At 40.1% G+C, this 20910-nt stretch overlaps 1 protein-coding gene across 1 annotated transcript in view; it reads right to left on the reverse strand.

Annotated features, from left to right (window-relative positions):
- Positions 1-6837: 6837 nt before the first annotated feature.
- Positions 6838-20910, reverse strand: part of XRCC2 (X-ray repair cross complementing 2) — a 33480-nt gene continuing 19407 nt past the window's right edge. Inside the window, exons 2-3 of the mRNA XM_070616958.1 lie at positions 17854-17935; positions 6838-7856 (exon numbers count right to left, since the gene is read on the reverse strand). Coding sequence (XP_070473059.1) covers positions 7126-7856; positions 17854-17935 — 813 coding nt within the window. The 3' untranslated portion in view covers positions 6838-7125. The remainder of the gene's footprint in view (positions 7857-17853; positions 17936-20910) is intronic.

Consider the following 20910-nt stretch of genomic DNA (forward strand, 5'->3'; position numbering starts at 1 on the left):
TTAAGTTTGCCCGCTCTGCTTTGGTGGCCCAGGGTTTCACCAGTTCTGATCATGGGCATGGACACAGCACCGCTCATCAGGCCATGCTGAGGCGGTGTCCCACATAGCAAAACCAGAAGGGTCTTCAACTGGAATGTACTATCTACTGGGGGGCATGTTAGCCCAGGTGCCAATCTTAAAAAAAAAAAAAATTCACTTTTAGAAATAATTTGAGGCCTAGGATGATGATATCATCCTACAGAGACGATTCTTGTTTTCCTAGGGACATGGGGGCACGAAAAGTCTGAGACCACCTTACTTAATACTATTATTGTTTCATCTATACCTTCCACTTAAAAATTTTTTTAAATACTTTTTTTTAAAGATTTTATTTTTCCCTTTTCTCCCCAAAGCCCGCCAGTGCAGTTGTATATGTTAGTTGTGGGTCCTTCTAGTTGTGGCATGTGGGATGACGCCTCAGCGTGGCTTGACAAGTGGTGCCATGTCCACGCCCAGGATCCAAACCAGAGAAACCCTGGGCCGCCGAAGCAGAGCGTGTGAACTTAACCACCTGGCCACAGGGCCGGCCCATTTCTTAAGATTTTATTTTTCCTTTTTCTCCCCAGAGCCCCCTGGTACGTAGTTGTGTATTTTTACTTGTGGGTCCTTCTAGTTGTGGCATGTGGGATGCTGCCTCAGCATGGCTTGATGAGCGGTGCCATGTCTGCGCCCAGGATCCGAACTGGGGAAACCCTGGGCTGCTGAAGCAGAGCGCATGAACTTAACCACTCAGCCACAGAGCCAGCCCCTAAATACACTTTTAAAAATTATTTTTTAAGGTTTGTGATTTTTCGAGCCACCTGGATGATGAGAGGTTAAGTGCAGTGTGTGCAAGGGCTGGTTTACTTCAATTGCACCCTGATCCTGGGGTCCCAGCATTCAGGGTCCTAGTGAAGGGGTGTGTAGTTTACTAAGGTTCCCCAACACAGTGCCACCAACAAACGCACAGCTTACCTCAGCTGCTTCAAGGACATCTGGGTCCCCTTCCTCTTCTGGGTCTTGACCTAGTGATTCTTCACTAACCCGTTCACTCTTTGACACTTTAACTATAAATGTGTTCATATTTTATCCAGTTTTTTTCCACCTTTAGCAGGGGTTTGTCTAATTACATATTCTGCTATTACTGGAAGTCCCTCTAAATGACTATGGGACCGTTCAAATTACAGATTCAAGTCTAGTAATTATAGTATTTCTCAGTTTTTCTCTTTATATGTAGTTTTGAGATTTTGGTAAGATGTTTCCGTCTCACTTTTCTAATTTTTTGACATAAAATTATTAATATTCTGCAAAATCTCTGCTCTATTTATAGTTATGTCCCCTTGGTGATTCCTGTAACTGTTTATTTGAACTCTTTCTCTTCTTGATCATTTGGCTTTGTTATTCCTATTTTGCTCTCTATTTCATTAATTTCTACTGTTTTTCTCCTATGTCCTTTTGAGTTTATTCTATTTTTCTAGTTAAGTTGCATGCTAGTATCTTATAATTTAGAATGATTTCTTATTTGAACTATTATTTAAAATTTAAACATCTTTTCCTAAATTTGGAAACTTTCTAGTTATCCTTTTTGCTGTTGACTTCTGACAATTGCATTAGTCAAGAAAAATGGTCTCCATGCTGCTGATTCTTTGAAATTTGCTTACGTTTTCTCATAGCATGTGATCAGTTTTCCTTTTGTATTTAGAATATGCATTCTTATTGTGTATGCAGAGTTCTACACATGGTCATTAGCTCAAGCTTGATTTTACGTTCAGATTCGAGGTCTTTAACTGATTTTTTTAACTACTTGATCTCCCAGGCATATTAAAACAACTACCACAATGGTGACTTTGTCAATTTCTCTGTGTAGTTCTTTAGATTTCTGCTTTGTATTTTTTGAAGTTATCTTATTGAGGACATATAAATTTAAACGATGGGGGCTGGCCCAGTGGCACAGCAGTTAAGTTCACATGTTCCGGTTCGGCAGCCTGGGGTTCACTGGTTCGGATCCCTGGTGCGGACATGGCACCACTTGGCAAAAGCCACGCTGTGGCAGGCGTCCCGCATAAAGTAGAGGAAGATGGGCACGGATGTTAGCTCAGGGCCAGTCTTCCTCAGCAAAAAGAGGAGGATTGACAGCAGATGTCAGCTCAGGGCTAATCTTCCTCAAAAAAATAAATTAAAAAAAATTAAATGATTAATCAAACCTTCTATCATTACATAGTGATCTCTGTTAAAACAGAAAATGTTACAACAGTAAAAAAGTCGACTTAGACAGCTACAAGAGCTTCCTTTTGATATTTCTCTGGTATCTTTTGGCTCTCAACATTTCTGTATTTTTGTTTTAGATGCAGTTCTTCAAAAAGCATGTACAGGGGCCAGCCCTGTGGCCGAGTGCTTAAGTTCACATGTTCTGCTTCGCCGCCCCGGGGTTTCACTGGTTCAAATCCTGGGCGAGGACATGGCACTGCTCATCAGGCCACCTTGAGGTGGCGTCTCACATGCCACAACTAGAAGGACCCACAACCAAAATATACAACTATGGGTCCCATGCACCCCTATGTTCATTGCAGCATTATTTACAATAGCCAAGATGTGGAACCAACCTAAGTGCCCATCGACTGATGGCTGGATAAAGAAGATGTGGTATATATACACAATGGAATAGTACTCAGCCATAAAAAAGGACAAAATCCTCCCATTCACAACAACATGGATGGACCTTGAGGGTATGATGTTGAGCGAAATAAGCCAGACAGAGAAAGACGAGCTCTGTATGACTCCACTCATAGGTAGAAGTTAACATATAGATAAAGAGAACTGATCGGTGGTTACCAGGGGAAAGGGGGCGGAGGGGAAGGGCACAAAGGGTGAAGTGGTGTACCCACAACATGAGTAACAATAATGTACAACTGAAATTTCACAAGGTTGTAAACTATCATAATCTTAATAAAAAAAAATACAACTATGTACTGGGGGGATTTGGGGAGAAAAAGCAGAAAAAAAAAAGATTGGAAACAGTTATTAGCTCAGGTGCCAATCTTAAAAAGAAAAAAGCATGTCTATAGTGGATTGTTAAAAATCTAGTCTAACGACCCAAGATGTTCACAGAGGAGTGCATCCATTGACAATGGGATTTATCTCTACCTAGGATTGAGTGCTTTTTGTTCTATCCACTTTTTCTCCAGTGTCTTTATCTGTTCATTTTTTGTTTTTCTCATTTCTCTTTTGCCTCCTCAACATACACTACTGGAACATATATTAATTTGTTTCTTTTAGAGGCAGCTCTTCAAATTGGCAGGTTCATACTTAATCAAGTTGAAAGTTGGACCGTATCTTTATTGCCCGTCAGAATAATACAAGATCTTTAGAGTGATATAACTGCAATTACCAACCTTACATGCCCTAGTCTTAGAGGCTAAAGGTTACCTAGAATTTTTACTTTGTACTGTTTTTTCCTCCTACAAATCAGGTATTATTATTTTATACTACCAACATTTCTTTAGATTTACTCAAGTGCGTACTATTTTCTGTACTCACTACTACTTCCTACATCTCAGACTTTCTGGGATAATTTTCCTCCACCTTGAAGTATATCTTTTAGAAGTTCTGGAGCCAGCTTTGGTGGCCTAGTGGTTAAGTTCAGTGCACTCCACTTTGGCAGCCTGGGTTTGCTTCCTGAGCACAGATCTACACCACTCGTCAGTAGCCATGCTGTGGCAGCAGCTCACGTACAAAAAAGAGGAAGACTGACAACAGATGTTAGCTCTGGGCAAATCTTCCTCAGCCAAAAAAAGAAAAAACTTCCTTTATTGAGACAATTTTGGTGATAAATGCTCAGTTTTGTTGATCTGAAAATGTTGGGTTTTTTTAAAGATTTAATTTTTTTCCTTTTTCCTCCCCAAAGCCCCCTGGACATAGTTGTGTATTTTCAGTTGTGGATCCTTCTAGTTGTGGCATGTGGGACACCACCTCAGCACGGCTTGATGAGCAGTGCCATGTCTGTGCCCAGGAATCAACCTGGCAAAACCCTGGGCTGTTGAAGCAGAGTGCACAAACTTAACCACTCAGCCACGGGGCCAGCCCCTGAAAATGTCTTTATTTCACCCTCATTCTTAGATAATCCATATAGCAGAGTGGTCTACATCAAAATTTTTGAACTATATTAATAATACAGCATTTGATAGTTGAAAGCTGAAAACTTTATACATATAAAGGAAGTGATAAAGTAAGCATTATCTTAATTTAGTATAGCATGTATCAGATGATTGTCTGAACTATCTTTCATATGCATTTTTTACTAGATTCTCACAGTAATCCTAAAACGTTCACCTGTACAAGAAGTATTTTACAATCCCCCCTTTTTTTACAGGCAAATGGGATATTCTAAGATGTGTAATCACTCACTCTCGTTCTCCTGGTTTCATGCAGCGTCCCCGGTATCTGCTGCCCATCTAACTGAAGATGTGCCACTTCTCTCTCTTTAAGTCTGATCCTTTTGACAAGTATTAAAATTTCTATAGTGTTTAAGAAATCCCATTGGTATAACTTTTAGTTTAAAAGAATTTTTTAATAACCAAGAATCTTAATTCCTTTCAACATGTCAGATAACAAATCTTTTTAAGATAACTAAGTCTTTGGTCTGACACATTAATATAAAATTGATAATTTAAGTTAATATAAAAGATCATTATTTTTTAATCATGTTCCCAAAGAATAAGTTATAAATCTGTGAATAACAGTCCATTAAATTAACACTTCATTTATACAGAGGAGAAGTGAAGAATCCTATCACAGTCAAGGCTAGAATTCTGCTAAGAGTTGCTAAGCTTTTCATATACACGTCTAAGGCGGACATGACCACACTGCAGAGCTTGGCAGGGAAGGTAACTGAACTGCTGTCTTTTCTTAACAGCTAAAAGGAGTGCTCTAGAATAGAGCAGGACGTGCTCAATCATAATGATCACATACTCTTACCAGGGGGAAAACATGCATATCCTCCCAAAATACAAATATTTATAAATCATTTATGTGTAACATGCACTGTGTGTAATACACAAAAAATATAAATTGAAAAAGGATTAACTATAGATAAAATATGTAATATTTTAAAATAATATTTTAAATTAATGGCAAAATAACATTATTGAGGACATACAGGTGTGTGGATGCAAAACTGTAATGTGATCCAATGTAATTTAACTTGATTGCCAATTAGACTGCTGTCATTTTTAATTTCATAATGTGGCTGAAGAGCAAATATTGGGCCTGGAAGGGCTGTCAGCCTGAAGACTTTTTATTGTCTGCTGACAGTTCCATTCTCCCTCACCCTGCAACTAAAGTAGTTCCTAGACAAGGATTTGTCATTCATTAGGGAGACAATCCCAGGAGGCCCCATAAGAGTGGGGAAGTAAAAGGGAGGATGGAAGACAATAAACAGTGTGTTAATGAATAAATTATTGCTGTGAGCAACTGGGAATCAATCCTACTGAGGCCACTCTGAGAAACACCTTAGCGTCCTCTCACCGAGGGGTGAGGAAGCTGGAGTATTTATGTACCAAATCCCGACCCTCACTGGTTTAGGACCGCCCGGCCTAGCCCACATGCAGCCCGGCAGGCCCTGGCATCCAGAAGACACCTTGAGAAGTCCTCGGGTTTTGTAAACTGATGGTGAGCCAGTGGAGGCCCAGGGTACATGGGCGGGGCACAGACAGCATATGCTACATCTGCTATGCTTGCATTATGAAGAATATTATCTTCAATCTTGGCTTCTTTGCAGGATTCTTTTTAAGAGTTTAAAAAGAATCTTTGTTAGATAAGTGAATTTACAATTAGATAGTTTTAACTAAATAGGTAACATATAAATAAACATACCAATCAGAACACCTCTGTCAATTCTTTCCACATTTCCTACAGGATACCTCAAATATGTATGTGACATAAGAAAATCTTACATAGAGACTAAATGAGTACCAGGGTCGATCTGAATTATCAAAATGTTGATATAATTAATCTTTTCTTGGATTAAAATTATAAAAACAGAAGTCCTAAAATTTTCTTCTTCCACCACAATACATTACCATGTGTGTCCCTTGAGGCGTGTGCTCCCCATCCTGGCCCTCACCGAACCAAAGTACACAGAGCCTTGTCCACTCTCAGCTGGGAAAGATTTGATTCATTTCAGGGTATGTCTGGACTATTCTAAATGGGTAATACTAGTGATGTACAGTTCTAATATAGTTTTAGCATTTGTCTATAACTTAACAAAGATGAGATAAAAATTTCATAAGATTCTTCACAGAACTCCTTGAATGGGTATCTTATTTCCCGGTGTTTCAAAAATTATACAGAGAGGCCGGCTCCGTGGCTGAGTGGTTAAGTTTGCACGCTCCGCTTCAGTGGCCCAGGGTTTTGGTGGTTCAGATCCTGGGAGCGGATATGCCACCGCTCATCAGGCCACGCTGAGGCGGCATCCCACATGCCACAACTAGAAGACCCACAACTAAAAATACACAACTATGTACTGGGGGGCTTTGGGGAGAAAAAAGAAAAATAAAATCTTAAAAAAAAAATTATATAGAAACCCAACCATAATGCAGTTCCATCTTGGAACTTAGTGTCACAGATCAAAATGCTCTGATTTTCCATAGTTTTTGGTGTGAAAGGCAGATGCGTAAGCTCGTTTTCATCCCCTTTACAGAAATAATAGCTCTACAGAAACATTTTCCAAAGTCACAGCTTCCTAAAGGAGTTATACATGAGAAATTAGAAATGCATTTAAACTTCCTAAACAAATAAGTGCTTAACTGAATTCCAGAAATGTGACACAGAGTTATAAAAGTCCATTTTATTTAGGCTGAAATGTGTATATTATTTATTTAGTTTAAAAACAAGCTTAACATACAATTTAATTGTCAATATAATTTTGACTAATCTTCAATAACCTAGGTACAGAATAGTCTGAAGTTTTACTGTGCTAGATTAAGAAATCCATTCTGTGTAGAAACACTGTTATGCTAATTCCCCTGGGGTTTAAAACTTCAGAATGGAATCACTTCAGCCTATTAAAGACTTTTTAAAACTTGCACACCATCCTGCAAAAAGACCATTTTATGATACATATGAACAAAACTCAACCCCACTTTCTCCAATAATAAAAAAATGTTTTTTTAAATTGTTACTTTTTAAATGACGTGAAACTAAAGAAAATTGGTTGCTGGTTTTAGAATCATCTTTGGAGAAGAAAATCCGGTGCTTTACCACTTGTTGCCAGGCCTTACAGAGGTAAGGTCTGTAGTCCACACCCGCGTCGCTCGGATGAGTGAAGGCAGAGGAAGGCCCTTCTCTTAAGTGCGAGGTTTTCCGCATTATACTTTGTGTTGTTGCAAAAAGAACCAAGCGGTACTCCTTTACAAGTTTCTCTAAGAACTGCGAACACTTCTTCAGAGTGGACTCCTGTAAGTTAACACTTTCGCCTCCATTGACACGGTCTATCCAGTAAAAAGCCGACAGGCTATCCACGATCAAAAGGCGGAGAGAGGGGTGACCACAGAACATAGCTTCTAGTGAGTAAAGTGTGAGAAGTAACTGGATGCTGCTACTGCAATATACCAAAAAAAATCTTCCAAGGCAACGTTTGACTACTTCTTCACAACTTTGGGAGAGTCTATGCTCAAGAATTGTAACGAGCCGAAGCATATCAAAGTGGTAATCTGTATCAATAAACAAGACTTCTACTTCCAGTCCACCTTCTGATTTTGGAAGTATACAACGTGCTGTTAAATGATAAAGCATTTCTGTTTTTCCTGTTCCTTCTGGACCATGAAATTCAAGAATATCACCTGTGCAAAATTCAAAAATGTCAATCAAAATGCAGCAGCACAATAATAGCAGGCTACAAAATGAAAAGTCTGCAAAAATGTTTAAAAAGACATTCAACAGAATGTGAAAGAAGATCTAAATCCATTTGCCAAAATGGATCTGTTAAGCAAATACAAATAAATAAGGAAATTAAAAGTAAATCATTAAGTTTCACCTCTGAGAAAGAAGTTGGCTATTAATTAGCATGAAAAAAATTTCCAAAACAGAACGACCAGGTTGAAAAGGGTCCAAAACAATGTCCTGGGCTTGAGTCCACATGCACTCACACTTAAATTGGTGATATTAGAGAGTTAAGAATAAAGTGCCACACGTCTAGGGCCTTTCAAAACTGTTGAATACTATGGTACACACTATGTCTGATAATGGATTATCCCAAATCCATTCTCTCTTTTTCCTTTAAGCATAACACCTCAACTGGGGAAGGGAATGCGCCCAGCTTAAAAACTATTTTTCTCAGTCTTCCCTACAAAGAGGAGTCACCAGGCATCATAGCTGTAGCCAGTGAGACACAAGGGGACATCTGTTGGGATTTCTAATTTTTGCTTTCCAGACACAGGTACCAGTTCTACTCTGCCGGTCCCTTCTCTGGAGGTGAAACTGCTAACTTGAAATAGTGAGGATGAAAGGTGGACACCCTAAGGAAGGTGGACTCGAAGGATGGTGGAGCAGGAAGAGAGGAAGTAACCAGGACTTTGATCAAAATATGGAACCCTGGACCAGCTATGCACGGCCTGTCTCTATATCACTTGTGATGTGAGGAAAATAAGCCACGATCTGGTAAGCCACTAGGTTGGACTTCTGCCACTCACAGCTGAAACAATCCCTGGTGTTTCTCAATGTTACTGGCATTATGGGTAGAGCAATTCTTGACTGTGCAGTTTCACACACACAGGGTGGAGCCCACAGCTCTCGGGCGCTAAATTCCAACAGCATCCCTCAACTGAAAACAGCCCCACATGTTTCCAAACCGCCTTCAGTTATCCTTTGCTATATGAAACTCTCTCAAACTGCGTCCAGCTGGAAAGACACCTGCAATGTGAATCATATTCCTAGCATTATAAATCGAAGTCAACTACTCTGAACTTTAAAGACGTTAAATCTCTTTCTGTTTAGGTTTCAATAACTCTTTCAGTGAGGACAACACAAATTAAATAAAACACCTGGGGAAATTGTCCTGCCTCCAGAGCTTTTCAAAATCTACTTTAAACAGTGGCCTTCCAATTCTTGCCAGTTTGTTTGCCATTTAATTTATGGCTGAACCACATAACTGGAAACACTGTGTTAAAAATGCCTATTCTTAGGCCCCAAACAAATTACATAGTCTATCTGAGAATCCAGTTACTTTATTTCTTGTTATTACTAACCAACCACTGTATGCTGGAACATTCAGGAATAATGGAGAAGAATTAATCTAGCAAACTGCCACCATACTATATTTAAGGTAGTATAAAACTTCAGCCAATGTCTACTACCATCTTACATATAATTTGCAGTCCAAAACTGACATTAAAAAGATTCCCCTTCCGCCCCCAAAGATTCCAGCCTCAAGGAATGAAACTATTTTCACACTAATAATTGTTCATGGATGCTCTTATTAAAAGTCAACAGTGACTAAAACTATATTAAACCCAGATGTTCAGTTTACTCTCTTCTACTATATTACTAAGGAGCTAAGCTGAAAGCTTCCCCTTGCCCCCAAATACATGTCTTTTACCGCCCTGTACTGTAGAAAGAATAAACTGCACGCTCTAGATGAAGAGACATTAACACAGAACCAACATGAACGGGAGCGGAGGAAAGGTGAAAACAGTTAGCAGGATTAATCTGAAAGGGGTCTGTGGGCACATGGACCATGCGGAAACATCACGGGAAGCGATGAGAGACTGCACCGAACCCTCCCTCCCCTCTCCCCAGACCCGCAAGCAGAAGAGGCTGAGGAGCAGCATTGGCCTTTCCATAGTACTTTACAAGTGAAAAGGGACTGCTTTATAATACCTCATTTGATCCCAACAATAAGACTTGGAGGTAGGAAAAGCAAACTTTATCATCTTCCATCATCACATTTATCATGCCATATAATTTTGACTATTTACTCGATTACATTTCCTGGAGCTACTTTAAGGTTGACACTTGAATAGTCCATCCATCCCCAGCAGACACACAGGATCTTCTGAACACACTTCATCAGATTACTTTCTTCCTAAGAACTTCCTGAGAGACATGTAAAGAATAAACACCTAAGTCCTGATTTGGTGAGAGTTAAAGGCCCAAAAGTCAATTCTGGAAAATGGCGTTTTGAAAGGGAGCAGGTCTGGTAGAGAGTCAAAGGTAGGGGGCTTCAGTTAGCAGAGTCCAGCAGGTCTTTGGCCTGAGACCAAGGCCTGGAGCAAGGGACCAAGACAGGAAAGAAGCAAGAACAAGAACAAACTGTCCAGTGCTAGCCCAGGCCCTACTTGCTGCCCCGGCCCAAGCAGTTCTGACACTTAATTCCTGTTAGGTCTTCAGCCCCCTTCACTGATTCCAAAGGTAAGAGTAAACCTGAGGCAGTGATTTAAAAGTTCTCAGAGTTAGGCTTAGAAGTACCCATACAAATCAAATACGTGAGCAAAGCAGAGATTTTTAATTCACGTAAATATCCTAAAAAGAATTTAGCTTTCAAAATGGTATGTTAAGATCTATCTCTACGGGGCTGGCCCTGCGGCTCAGTGGTAAGTGCGCATGCTCTGCTTTGGCGGCCCAGGGTTTCGCTGGTTCGGATCCTGGGCGCGGACATGGCACCGCTCATCAGGCCACACTGAGGTGATGTCCCACATGCCACAACTAGAGGGACCCACAACTTGAATATACAACTGTGTACTGGGAGGATTTGGGGAGAAAAAGGAAAAATAAAATCTTAAAAAAAAAAAAAGATGTATCTCTAGGTGTTACAAAATAAAAATGTCCTAAGCCACTAGGATTTAAGAGTGAAGACAGTACTGAGAGGCTGGATATAGCAATCTGGGAGTAAGCAACACAGAAAGAGAGAACAGAAAACTCTCTTTGGCGGGTGGGAGGGGATCTAGAATGAAGAATAACAGGCCCAAAATTCAGTTCTTGGGATACATCCAGAGTTAGAGAAGTCAGCACAAAGATACGGAAATTTATTAGAAAGATCAAGAGGAAAAATGACACAGAGCACAAAAGAAGGTTTCAAGAAAATGAAATAGTACTAATACTAAGTACAGCAGAAAAGTTCTAAAAATGAAAACATGCTGGGGGAGAGGTAGGGAAGAGATCACTGAATTGTCCTGGATAGTGACCTTACAGCAGTAAATGAGTAACGTACAAAAGCACATTTAATATAAATACTATTTTATGAACCAAACGCCAACAACTGAGACGCTCAGATGATAGCCTGAAAGGGCACCGTGGGGAGCAGTCACCGCTTCTGGAGCAACAGCGAGGACGGAGACCACACCGAAGGAAGGTGGCGAGCACGTGAGGAAACGGAAGAAAGATACAATGGATTGTGCTCATTTAGTAAGTAAAAAGTTCAGTAGCAGTTTCATGAGGCTGGAGAGTCAAACGGAGATAATTTGAGGTAAGAGAAATGTAAGATATTCTGAGGTAAAAGGGAAGGCACTCCACAGAGAGAGAAAAATACATGATACTGGTCAGAGGGCAACTGAAACTTCTCTGGATATTTCGGGAATTCTCAGAATAGGGAAAAAATGAAAACTCTGCCAAGTATGTTCTTGGAGAGAAAGGTGGTACTCATAAACATCTTCCAGCAGGACTCAAAGGAATATGTCTTTGAGGGCACTTTCCTACAGTCTCCCAAGGCCTTCTAAATTCACGCAGCACTAAGAAACAGCTGATGCACTACATGGCTACAGAAAGAAACTGGGGCCAAGTTTAAGATCAAATCCCTGGTTAAGAGATGATCTGGTAGATAAAAACACTCTGCCCCTCTCACAGATTAATAGCAAGGCAGGTTAAAAGGTCACTTACAACAACTGGGCAAGTAAAATCGGCCAACTTGCAAATTACACATGAACATTTTCACTAAGGTGCTTGAACTAGATTCCCTAGAAATATGTTTAATGATGAAATGAAATCAGTTTCACTGATGTTATAAACATTTACTGTCTAATCATAAGATCAAAAATAATATTCAAACATTATGTTCTGGAGCCCGCCCCGTGGCTGAGTGGTTAAGTTCCCGTGCTCTGCTTTGGCGGCCCAGGGTTTCGCCGCTTCAGATCCTGGGTGCGGACATGGCACCACTCATCAGGCCACGCTGAGGCGGTGTCTCATGTGCCACAACTGGAAGGACCCACAACTGAAAATACACAACTATGTATCGGGGGGCTTTGGGAAAAAAAGGAAAAATAAAACCTTTAAAACAACAACATTGTGTTCTATAGAGGAGACAGTCCTTTAACTGTCTGAAGTCACTATCTCATATGTTTCTGTGGGTTGTTACAAAAAATCAGAGCCTAGTCCAAAGGATTGAGCGTGACAACTTGTGGTAAAAAAAAAAATAAATAAAATAACAAAAAAACCTCTAAAGTTTGGCACTTGACAAATTAAACTAAATCAGAAAAATCTGGAAAGTTTGGCCTTGATAGTTACTCTCACAATTAGGATGCTGCAAGGGGTCTGGGTAACAGATTGTCAGAGTAAGTTTATGAATCTAAAGATCCTTCAAAATAAGGACAAGAAAGAAAAGCCAAAAGATACACCATCTTGGTACCAACCCAGTAATTGTGTCACAAATATGTTGAATTTACAGATTACAATCATTATAGTACTGAAGAGGCAATGAATTGGTATATGGCACTGAATAACTACTATCCAAAAAAGCATTAAAAAGGTTTACAACAGCATTAGAGACTCCTATAACCCCTAAATTTCTTACTGCTTCAACCTGAGCTTCCCTATAAGAATTCTAATAAACTGTTGTTGATAAACGATCCTTATAATCCCAGTCTTACGTCTGCTATTGCTCCAACGAGTATTCATCTAACTAGCTTTACAGCTATAAGATCTAGGATAGTTTCAAGTAAACTTTGGTACTAACTGAACATGACGGTGTTTTTAAAGTTTCTATAAGCGTACTATTCAAATACGTAAGTTGTGCTGCAAATCCAAGTTTTAATGTCAGTTTCATAAAGTTAAATTTAATAATATCCCTTCTGACAGAAAGACCAGAAAGTTCAATCTTTTGTCTATCATGGAAGATTAGCCCTGAGCTAACTGCTGCCAACCCTCCTCTTTTTGCTGAGGAAGACTGGCCCTGAGCTAACATCCACACCCGTCTTCCTCTACTTTATATGTGGGACGCCTACCACAGCATGGCTTTTTTGCCAAGTGGTGCCATGTCTGCACCCGGGATCCGAACTGGCAAACCCCAGGCCACTGAAGTGGAACGTGCAAACTTAATCGCTGTGCCACCAGGGCAGCCCCCAAAATTTGTCTTTTATTATTGATAGTTTAGAACTTTTTTTGCCAACAGATCTTCTCTATAAGAAATATTAAAGGGAGTCCTTCAGGCTGAATGCAAGGACAGTAGACAGCAACGTGAATACATAAAGAACAGGTAAATATAACTACATAGGTAAATGTAAGAGACAGTATAAATGTGTTTTATACTTGTAACTTTTTTCATTATCTGATTTAAGAAATAACTGCATTAGAGGGCCAGCCCTGGGGCCGAGTGGTTGGGTTTGCGTGCTCTGTTTCTGCTGCCCAGGGTTTCGCAGGTTCGAGTCCTGGGCGCAGATATGGCACCACTCGTCAGGCCATGCTAGGGGGGCGTCCCACATGCCATAACTGGAAGGATCTACAACTAAAAATACACAGCTAGGTACCGGGGGGCTTTGGGAGAAAAAGGAAAAATAAAATCTTAAAAAAAAAAAAAAAAGAAAGAACTGCATTAAGTAATAATTTTAATTGTTATAATTTTAAAAGTGTTTATGGGCATACAATGTATAAATACGCAATTTGTAAAAGCACAAAGGGGAAAAATGGAGATATACAGCAGTAAAGTTTTTACAAAGTATTCAAATTAAGATGGTATTAATCCAAACTAGATCGTTATAAATTAAGATGTTAATTGTAATCCTCAGAGCAACCAACAGGAAAAAAATTCATGAAAAATAAAGTAAAAATAATGACAAGAAATTAAAATGGTATACTAGAAAGTTTCTATTTAATACAAAAGAAGATAGTAAAGGAGGAACAAAGAAAAAAGACATAAGACATATATAATACAGACAGCAAAATGGCAGCCATAAATCCTGTCTTATCACTAACTGTAAATGGATTAAACAGTCTAAACAAAGGGCAGATAGGCAGAACGGAATAAAAAACTTGATCCAACTACAGGCTGTCTGCAATGGGCACGTTTGACATTCCAAGTCACAAATAGGTTGACAGAAAAAGACATACTCCGCAAACAGTAACCAAAAAGAGAGCTGAAATGGCCATACTAGTATCAGACAAAACAGACTTTCAGACAAAAATTGCGATAAAGGACACATAACATAAAATTTACCATCTTAACCATTTTTAAGTGTACAGTTCACCAGTCTTAAATATATATATACACACACACACACATATTGTTGTAAAACAGATCTCCAGAATTTTTCAGCTGAAAACTGAACTCTGTCCCTATTAAACAACAGCTCCCGTCCCCTTTCCCTGCCCTCTAGCTGCTGGCAGCCACCATTCTACTTTATGCTTCTATGAGTTTGCCTACTCTAGATTCCTCACTTAAGTGGACTCATACTAATACTTTTCTTGTTGTGTCTGGCTTGTTTCACTCAGCATGTCCTCAAGGTTCATCCATCTTGCAGCATGTGACAGGATTTCCTTCCTTTTTAAGGCTGAATAACAGTCCATTATATATATAAACCACATTTTGGGGGCTGGTGCAGCAGTTAAGTTCACACGTTCCACTTTGGCGGTCAGGGGCTCACCAGTTTGGATCCCGGGTGCACACCTACAGACCGCTTGTCAAGCCACGCTGTGGCAGGCAGCCCACATATAAAGTAGAGGAAGATGGGCATGGATGTTAGCTCAGAGCCAGTCTTCCTCTGCAAAAAGAGGAGGATTGGCAGCAGATGTTAGCTCAGGGCTAATCTTCCTCAAAAAAATAAATAAATAAATAAAGCACATTTTGTTTATCCATTCATTTGTTGATGAACGCTTGGGTTGCTTCCATCTCTTAGGTATTGTGAGTAGTGCTGCTGTGAACATGGGTGTGCAAATATCTCTTCAATAACCTGCTTTCAATTTTTTTGGCTATGTACCCGGAATTGTTAGATCATATAGTAGTTGTTTTTTTCTTTTTAAAGATTGGCACCTGAGCTAACATCTGTTGCCAATCTTTTTTTCTTCTTTTTCTCCCCAAACCCCTCCAGTATGTAGTTGTATATTTAGTTGTGTGTCCTTCTGGTTGTGGCATTGAGTTCTATTTTTAATCTTTTTAGGACCCTCCATACTGTTTTCCAGGGTGGCTTTACCATGCTACAATCCCATCAACAGGGCACAAGGGTTCTAATTTCTCCACATCCTTACCAACACTTGCTCTTTTTTGGTTATTTCGACAGTGGCCATCCTAATGGGTATGAGGTGACAAAGGACATTTTATAATGATTGTGAGTCAACCCATCAATCAGATATAATAATAATAAACTTATTTGTGCCCCACAATACAGGAAGCCCCAAAATACCTGAAGCAAAAACTGACAGAACAAAAGGGATAGAGAAATAATTCGACAGTAATAGTTAGAGTCTTTAATACTGCACTTTCAACAGTGGACAGAACAACTAGACAGAAGATCAGCAAGGAAACAGAAGACTTGAACAACACTGAAAACCAACTACAACTAAGAGACATTAGAAAAACACTAGTCCCAACTACAGCAGAATACACACTCTTCTCAAGTGCACGTGGAACATTCTTCAGGATGGATCACATATGTGGCCATAAAACAAGTCCCAATAAATTTTAAAAGACTCTCTCACAAGGGCTGGCCCCAGTGGTGCAGTGGCTAAGTTCATGTGCTTCACTTTGGTGGCCTTGGGTTCATGGGGTCGGATCACGTCCATGGACCTACACACCAATTGTCAGGCCATGCTGTGGAGCCATCCCACATACAAAATGGAGGAAGACTGGCAACACATATTAGCTGAGGGCCAATCTTCCTCACCAAAAAAAAAAAAAAAGACTGAAATCATAGAAGTATGTTCTCTGATCAGAAAAGAATGGAAACAGAAATCAATAACACCACAAAAAGCCGTAAATCTTCTTGCCTTTGGATTAGGTAACGGCTTCTTAGCTATGATACCAAAAGTAGGAACAACAAAAGATAAACTGGACTTCATCAAAATTAATAACTTTGTGGGGACTGCAGTTGATGAGTGTAGGTGACAGTGAGGGCTGAGGGATGGGCAGGAGACAGCGAAGTGAAGAGAAGGCTCAGTTCTGGGCATGGAGACCGAGGATCCTGGGGTTCACTTTCCCACATGCATCTCATCCTTGGCTTGGTGCAGGGTCATAATTACATAAAGTCTTGGATTAAAAAAAATTAATGACTTTGCACTTCAATGGATAACATAGTGAAAAGACAAGCCACAGAATGAATGGGTATCCGCGCATCATATATTTGATAAAGGACTTGTATCTAGACTATATAAAGGACTCTTTCAACTCAATAATAAAAAAGACAAGCCAGTTTTGAAAATGGGCAATAGATCTGACATTTCTCCAAATTACATATACAACTTGCCAATAAGCACATGCAAAAATGCTTAACATCATTAGCCATAAGGGAAATGTAAACCAAAACCACAGTGAGAAATCACTTCATACTCATTTGTTTGCAGGATGTGGGGAAATTGGAACCATCATATGCTTTACTGCTAGTAGCAAGTAAAATGTGTAGCTGCTTTAGAAAATAGGCAGTTCCACAACAGGTTAAACACAGTTACCATAAACCTAGCAGTCCTTTTTGTAGGTATTACCCAAGAGAACTGAAAACATATCCACAGAAAAACCTGCACACAAATAATCATAGCAGCATTACTTGTAACAGCCAAAAAGTAGAAACAACCCATTTGTCCATCAACTGATGAACAGATAAACAAAATGTGGTCTACCTACCCACGCAATAGAATATTATTCAACCGTAAAAAAGGAATGAACTACTGAGGCACGCTGCAATATGATGAACCTTGAAAAGATTATACAAAGCGAAAGAAGCCAGTTGTCACAGAAGACCACTTCCTGTAGGATTCCAATTATATGAAAAGTCCAGCAAAGGCAAGTTTAGAGTAGAGAGTAGACTAGCAGTTGCCTTGGGCTGAGAGATGTGGGAGGAAATGGGGAGAGACTACTAATAGCCATGCCTTTTTGAGGTGATGAAAATATTCTAAAATCGATTATGGTGATGTTTGCGTAACTGTGTGAACACTAAACATCATTGAATTGTACACCTAAATGGGTGAATTATATCTCTATAAAGCTGTTACAGTAAAAAAGAAAAAACCACCTAAGCCCACTACCTGCTTTGTAAGGTTTCCCGAGTGTGGAAGTGCTAATAGAACAAGGAGACGTGTATTTTCTCTACTGTAGAAACATCAACAGAACAACAGGACAGCTAAGGACTTTCCTGTGATTCTCTAACTTCTGAAGCATGAAACATAAATTATAATAACAAGACTCCCACAAATATCGTGTTGGGATAAGAGGGGTCAATGTTTGTTCTGAAGATTTACCAGACAAGCCAAACTCTACCCCATCTGACACAGAGAAGGACGGCTTACAAGGGTTTTGTTACAATCTGTTTCTCAGTTTTTAATTTCACAGTTTAACCTATACAGTCTCTTGCTAGGAATATATGTATATAAAAAAACATGTTTTATAGAACTTATGACACTATATTTTGATCTGAGATCGTTTTTTACCAAGCACAGGTGAATCTTCATTAGCAAACAGATAGGGTTCTATTTCTTTCAAGGAACTTCTACCTTCAAGTCGGGCAAGGAGCTTGCAAAAGAAAAAAAGAGAGAAGGAAAAATCATTACCGAAAAATACAAAATCCTAGAAATCTACATTTATACAATTTTCCAAAAGTCAATAAAAAAACTTTTCAAAATTTTGAGGATTTGGAGGAAATTATGAAATAGAAAATATAATTTAGGAAAAAAAATTGTGTTCACTTATTCAGAAAATATTTCATTTTTTGTTTATGTACCAAATACTGACGGTACAAAATGAGTCCCTGGCCTCAATGGAATTGATAGTGTAGTTTGAGATACAGGACCAAACTGCTAAGTGCAGTTTTTACCTTCCTTATGTGTCGTAATTATCTTTCTCACAATACTTACCACACTTGTTATACAGGTATTAGCTTTTAATCTGTCTGCCCATTATATTGTGCTTATCTAGTAGGGAGGAGGGGACAAAAAAGAAAGGTGGAGAAAAACTTCCTTGAGGAACTCCCAGCTGAATTTGTTAGGTGAATGGGGCAGGCACACCAGGTAGAGGGGACCACACAGCCAAGGGGCGGAGGTTACCAACAGCACTGTGTGTAGGCAAACTATAAGCAGAGCTGAATTGCTGGAGCTTGTAGCACGAAACAGGCAGGAGACAGTGAAGACCTAAAAGATCAGAAGTCAGATCACAGAAGGCCTTAGACGCCATGTTTAGGAGCTTGCTCTTTGGCTTGTAGACAAGATCAAGGGGTTTTAGCTACACAGTGAGAAGCGGTCTGGAACAGTTAAGAGTAGACAGTGGGACTCCAAAACTAGACCTGCCAGCTCACTTCTCTGGGCCTGAGGCTCATCAGTAAGGTGAGGATAACTAACAGTATGTCCTTCACAGAGCATTGAGAATTTGATATGTTAAGAGTGCTTAGCACAGGGGCTGGCCCCATGACCGAGTGGTTGGGTTCGCATGCTCTGCTTCAGGGCCCAGGGTTTCCGCAGGTTCGAATCCTGGGTGTGGACATGGCACGGCTTGACAAGCCATGCTGAGGCAGCGTCCCATGTCACAACTAGAAGGACCCACAACTAAAAATACACAACTATGGACCGGGGGGTTTTGGAGAGAAAAGGAAAAATAAAATCTTAAAAAAAAGAGTGCTTAGCACAGAGCAAGTACTATGTAAGGCTGAGCTATTATCACCCGAATTTCAGACAGATCACCTTTGTGGCTGGTAGGGGATGGATTTGAGTATGACCAGAACCACAGCCAAGGTTGGAGTCTCACCCAGCCTGGAGGAGTGCCCGCCAGTCTTTAGTTAGGAGGACTGCAAGAATTCGGGCACTGATTTAAATGTCAATGAGGGAATCATAATCAAAGCTGATTCTCAAGTTTCTAAGGAAATCAGCACAGATTTGACAACCCTTCTATACAACAAAAGAAAAAAAACCATGTCAGAAAGGGGAAGAAAAGCAGTCACCTTTCGTGTTTTTTTTATTGAGGCCAAAGTTTTGAAAAGACTTCCTGAAGCGATGAAAAGCTTCTATACATTAGTTTAGCAAACATGTACTGAATTTCTATTACGTCCACAAACACTATGGCAGGTAAAATGGAGACTACAAAGATGAGGAAGACAACCTGCCCTCAAAGAACTAGCAGTCTAGGTCTTCCGGGAGATGAGATTTTATTACAAAACAAGGTAAAGACTGGTAATGACACAAGAAAGTGCGAGAGCAGCGATTCTGAAGGCGCATCTAAGGTCAAGACTATTTTCACATATATGAAGACACTATTTGCCTTTTCCACTAAGTTGACACCTGCACTGATGCTGCCACGGTGGGTAAGAGTGCCAGCCCCGGCCCATCAGGAAGCGGCATCAAGCTGTGTTAGCACACATGGGACTCCTCACCACTGGCAGAAAGACACCCAAACAAGCAAAACTAGTTTACAGAAGAATGCCTCTGATGAGGGAGTAAAAAGTATTAGTTCTATGAAATTATGACTCTTGAGTACTTTTTAAAATACTCTTGGTGATCTGGAAAGCGTACTAGTGGGAAAGAATTCCATGTTGACCAAGAAGAAGTACTGCCTTTGCCCTCGCTCCTGGGGGATCATCTGGAAACCTCTTGGAATATCCTGCCTGATGAAAGCATCTTCATGCACCTGGGGCCTTGAGCCACACCAGACAGTCTAACAATGTGACTTACGGTGGGGACTTTGTGAAGCTTGACCTCTGGGACCAGAGGGGCTGGAGAATGAGGTAGCTGTTTGGGCAGATGACCGTGTATAAATGAGAGCCCCACAGAGACTCTGGATGTCCAAGTTGAGGTGAGTTTCCCTGGTGGGCACAGTGCCACAGTGCTGCTGGGAGAAGTCAGCACTGTCCACAGTTCCACTGGGAGAGGACAGCTGGAGGCTCTGCATTTGGATTCTCCTGGACTTCGTCCGACTACATCTCTTCCCCTGGCTGATTTTAATCCGCATCCTCTCACTGTAGTAAACCATAACCATGAATCTGACAGCTTTCAGCGAGTTCTGTGAGTCCTAGGAAATTATTACACCTGAAGGTGGTCCTGGGGACCTGGAACTCTCCAGTTGGTGACACAAATGAAGACAGTCTTGGGGACTTCTCCATAACTCCACACACACATAAGGCTCCAAACTGAAGTACAAAGGTTTTTCCCTAGGAAAAGCACTTGTGTGATTATTTGAGGTGGATGCTTTTATTCATGAAATATCCTTTTATTTGAAAGAACTACTGATAGACAAACTATGATTACCCAGACTTTGGTATCTGGCAGACATTTTATTGAAAACAAAGAAAATAACTGACAGTATTTGTTGCCAATGATAGTATTTGAATTTTGGAAAACTTTTATCCACCACTGTGAGCTTGATAGCTTCCCAAAACTTTAGGTCCTTTTTGGTGAACTCACTGGTGATTTTAAAGAATGTGATTTTTGCGGGGATAGTTATTTAAGGAAACCTGTCAATACTTGGAAGATCTATATAACTCAGCGGACCAATATTTGCAAATG

The sequence above is a fragment of the Equus przewalskii genome, chromosome 4 (assembly GCF_037783145.1).
Source record: "Equus przewalskii isolate Varuska chromosome 4, EquPr2, whole genome shotgun sequence".
Classification (NCBI taxonomy): Eukaryota; Metazoa; Chordata; class Mammalia; order Perissodactyla; family Equidae; genus Equus; species Equus przewalskii.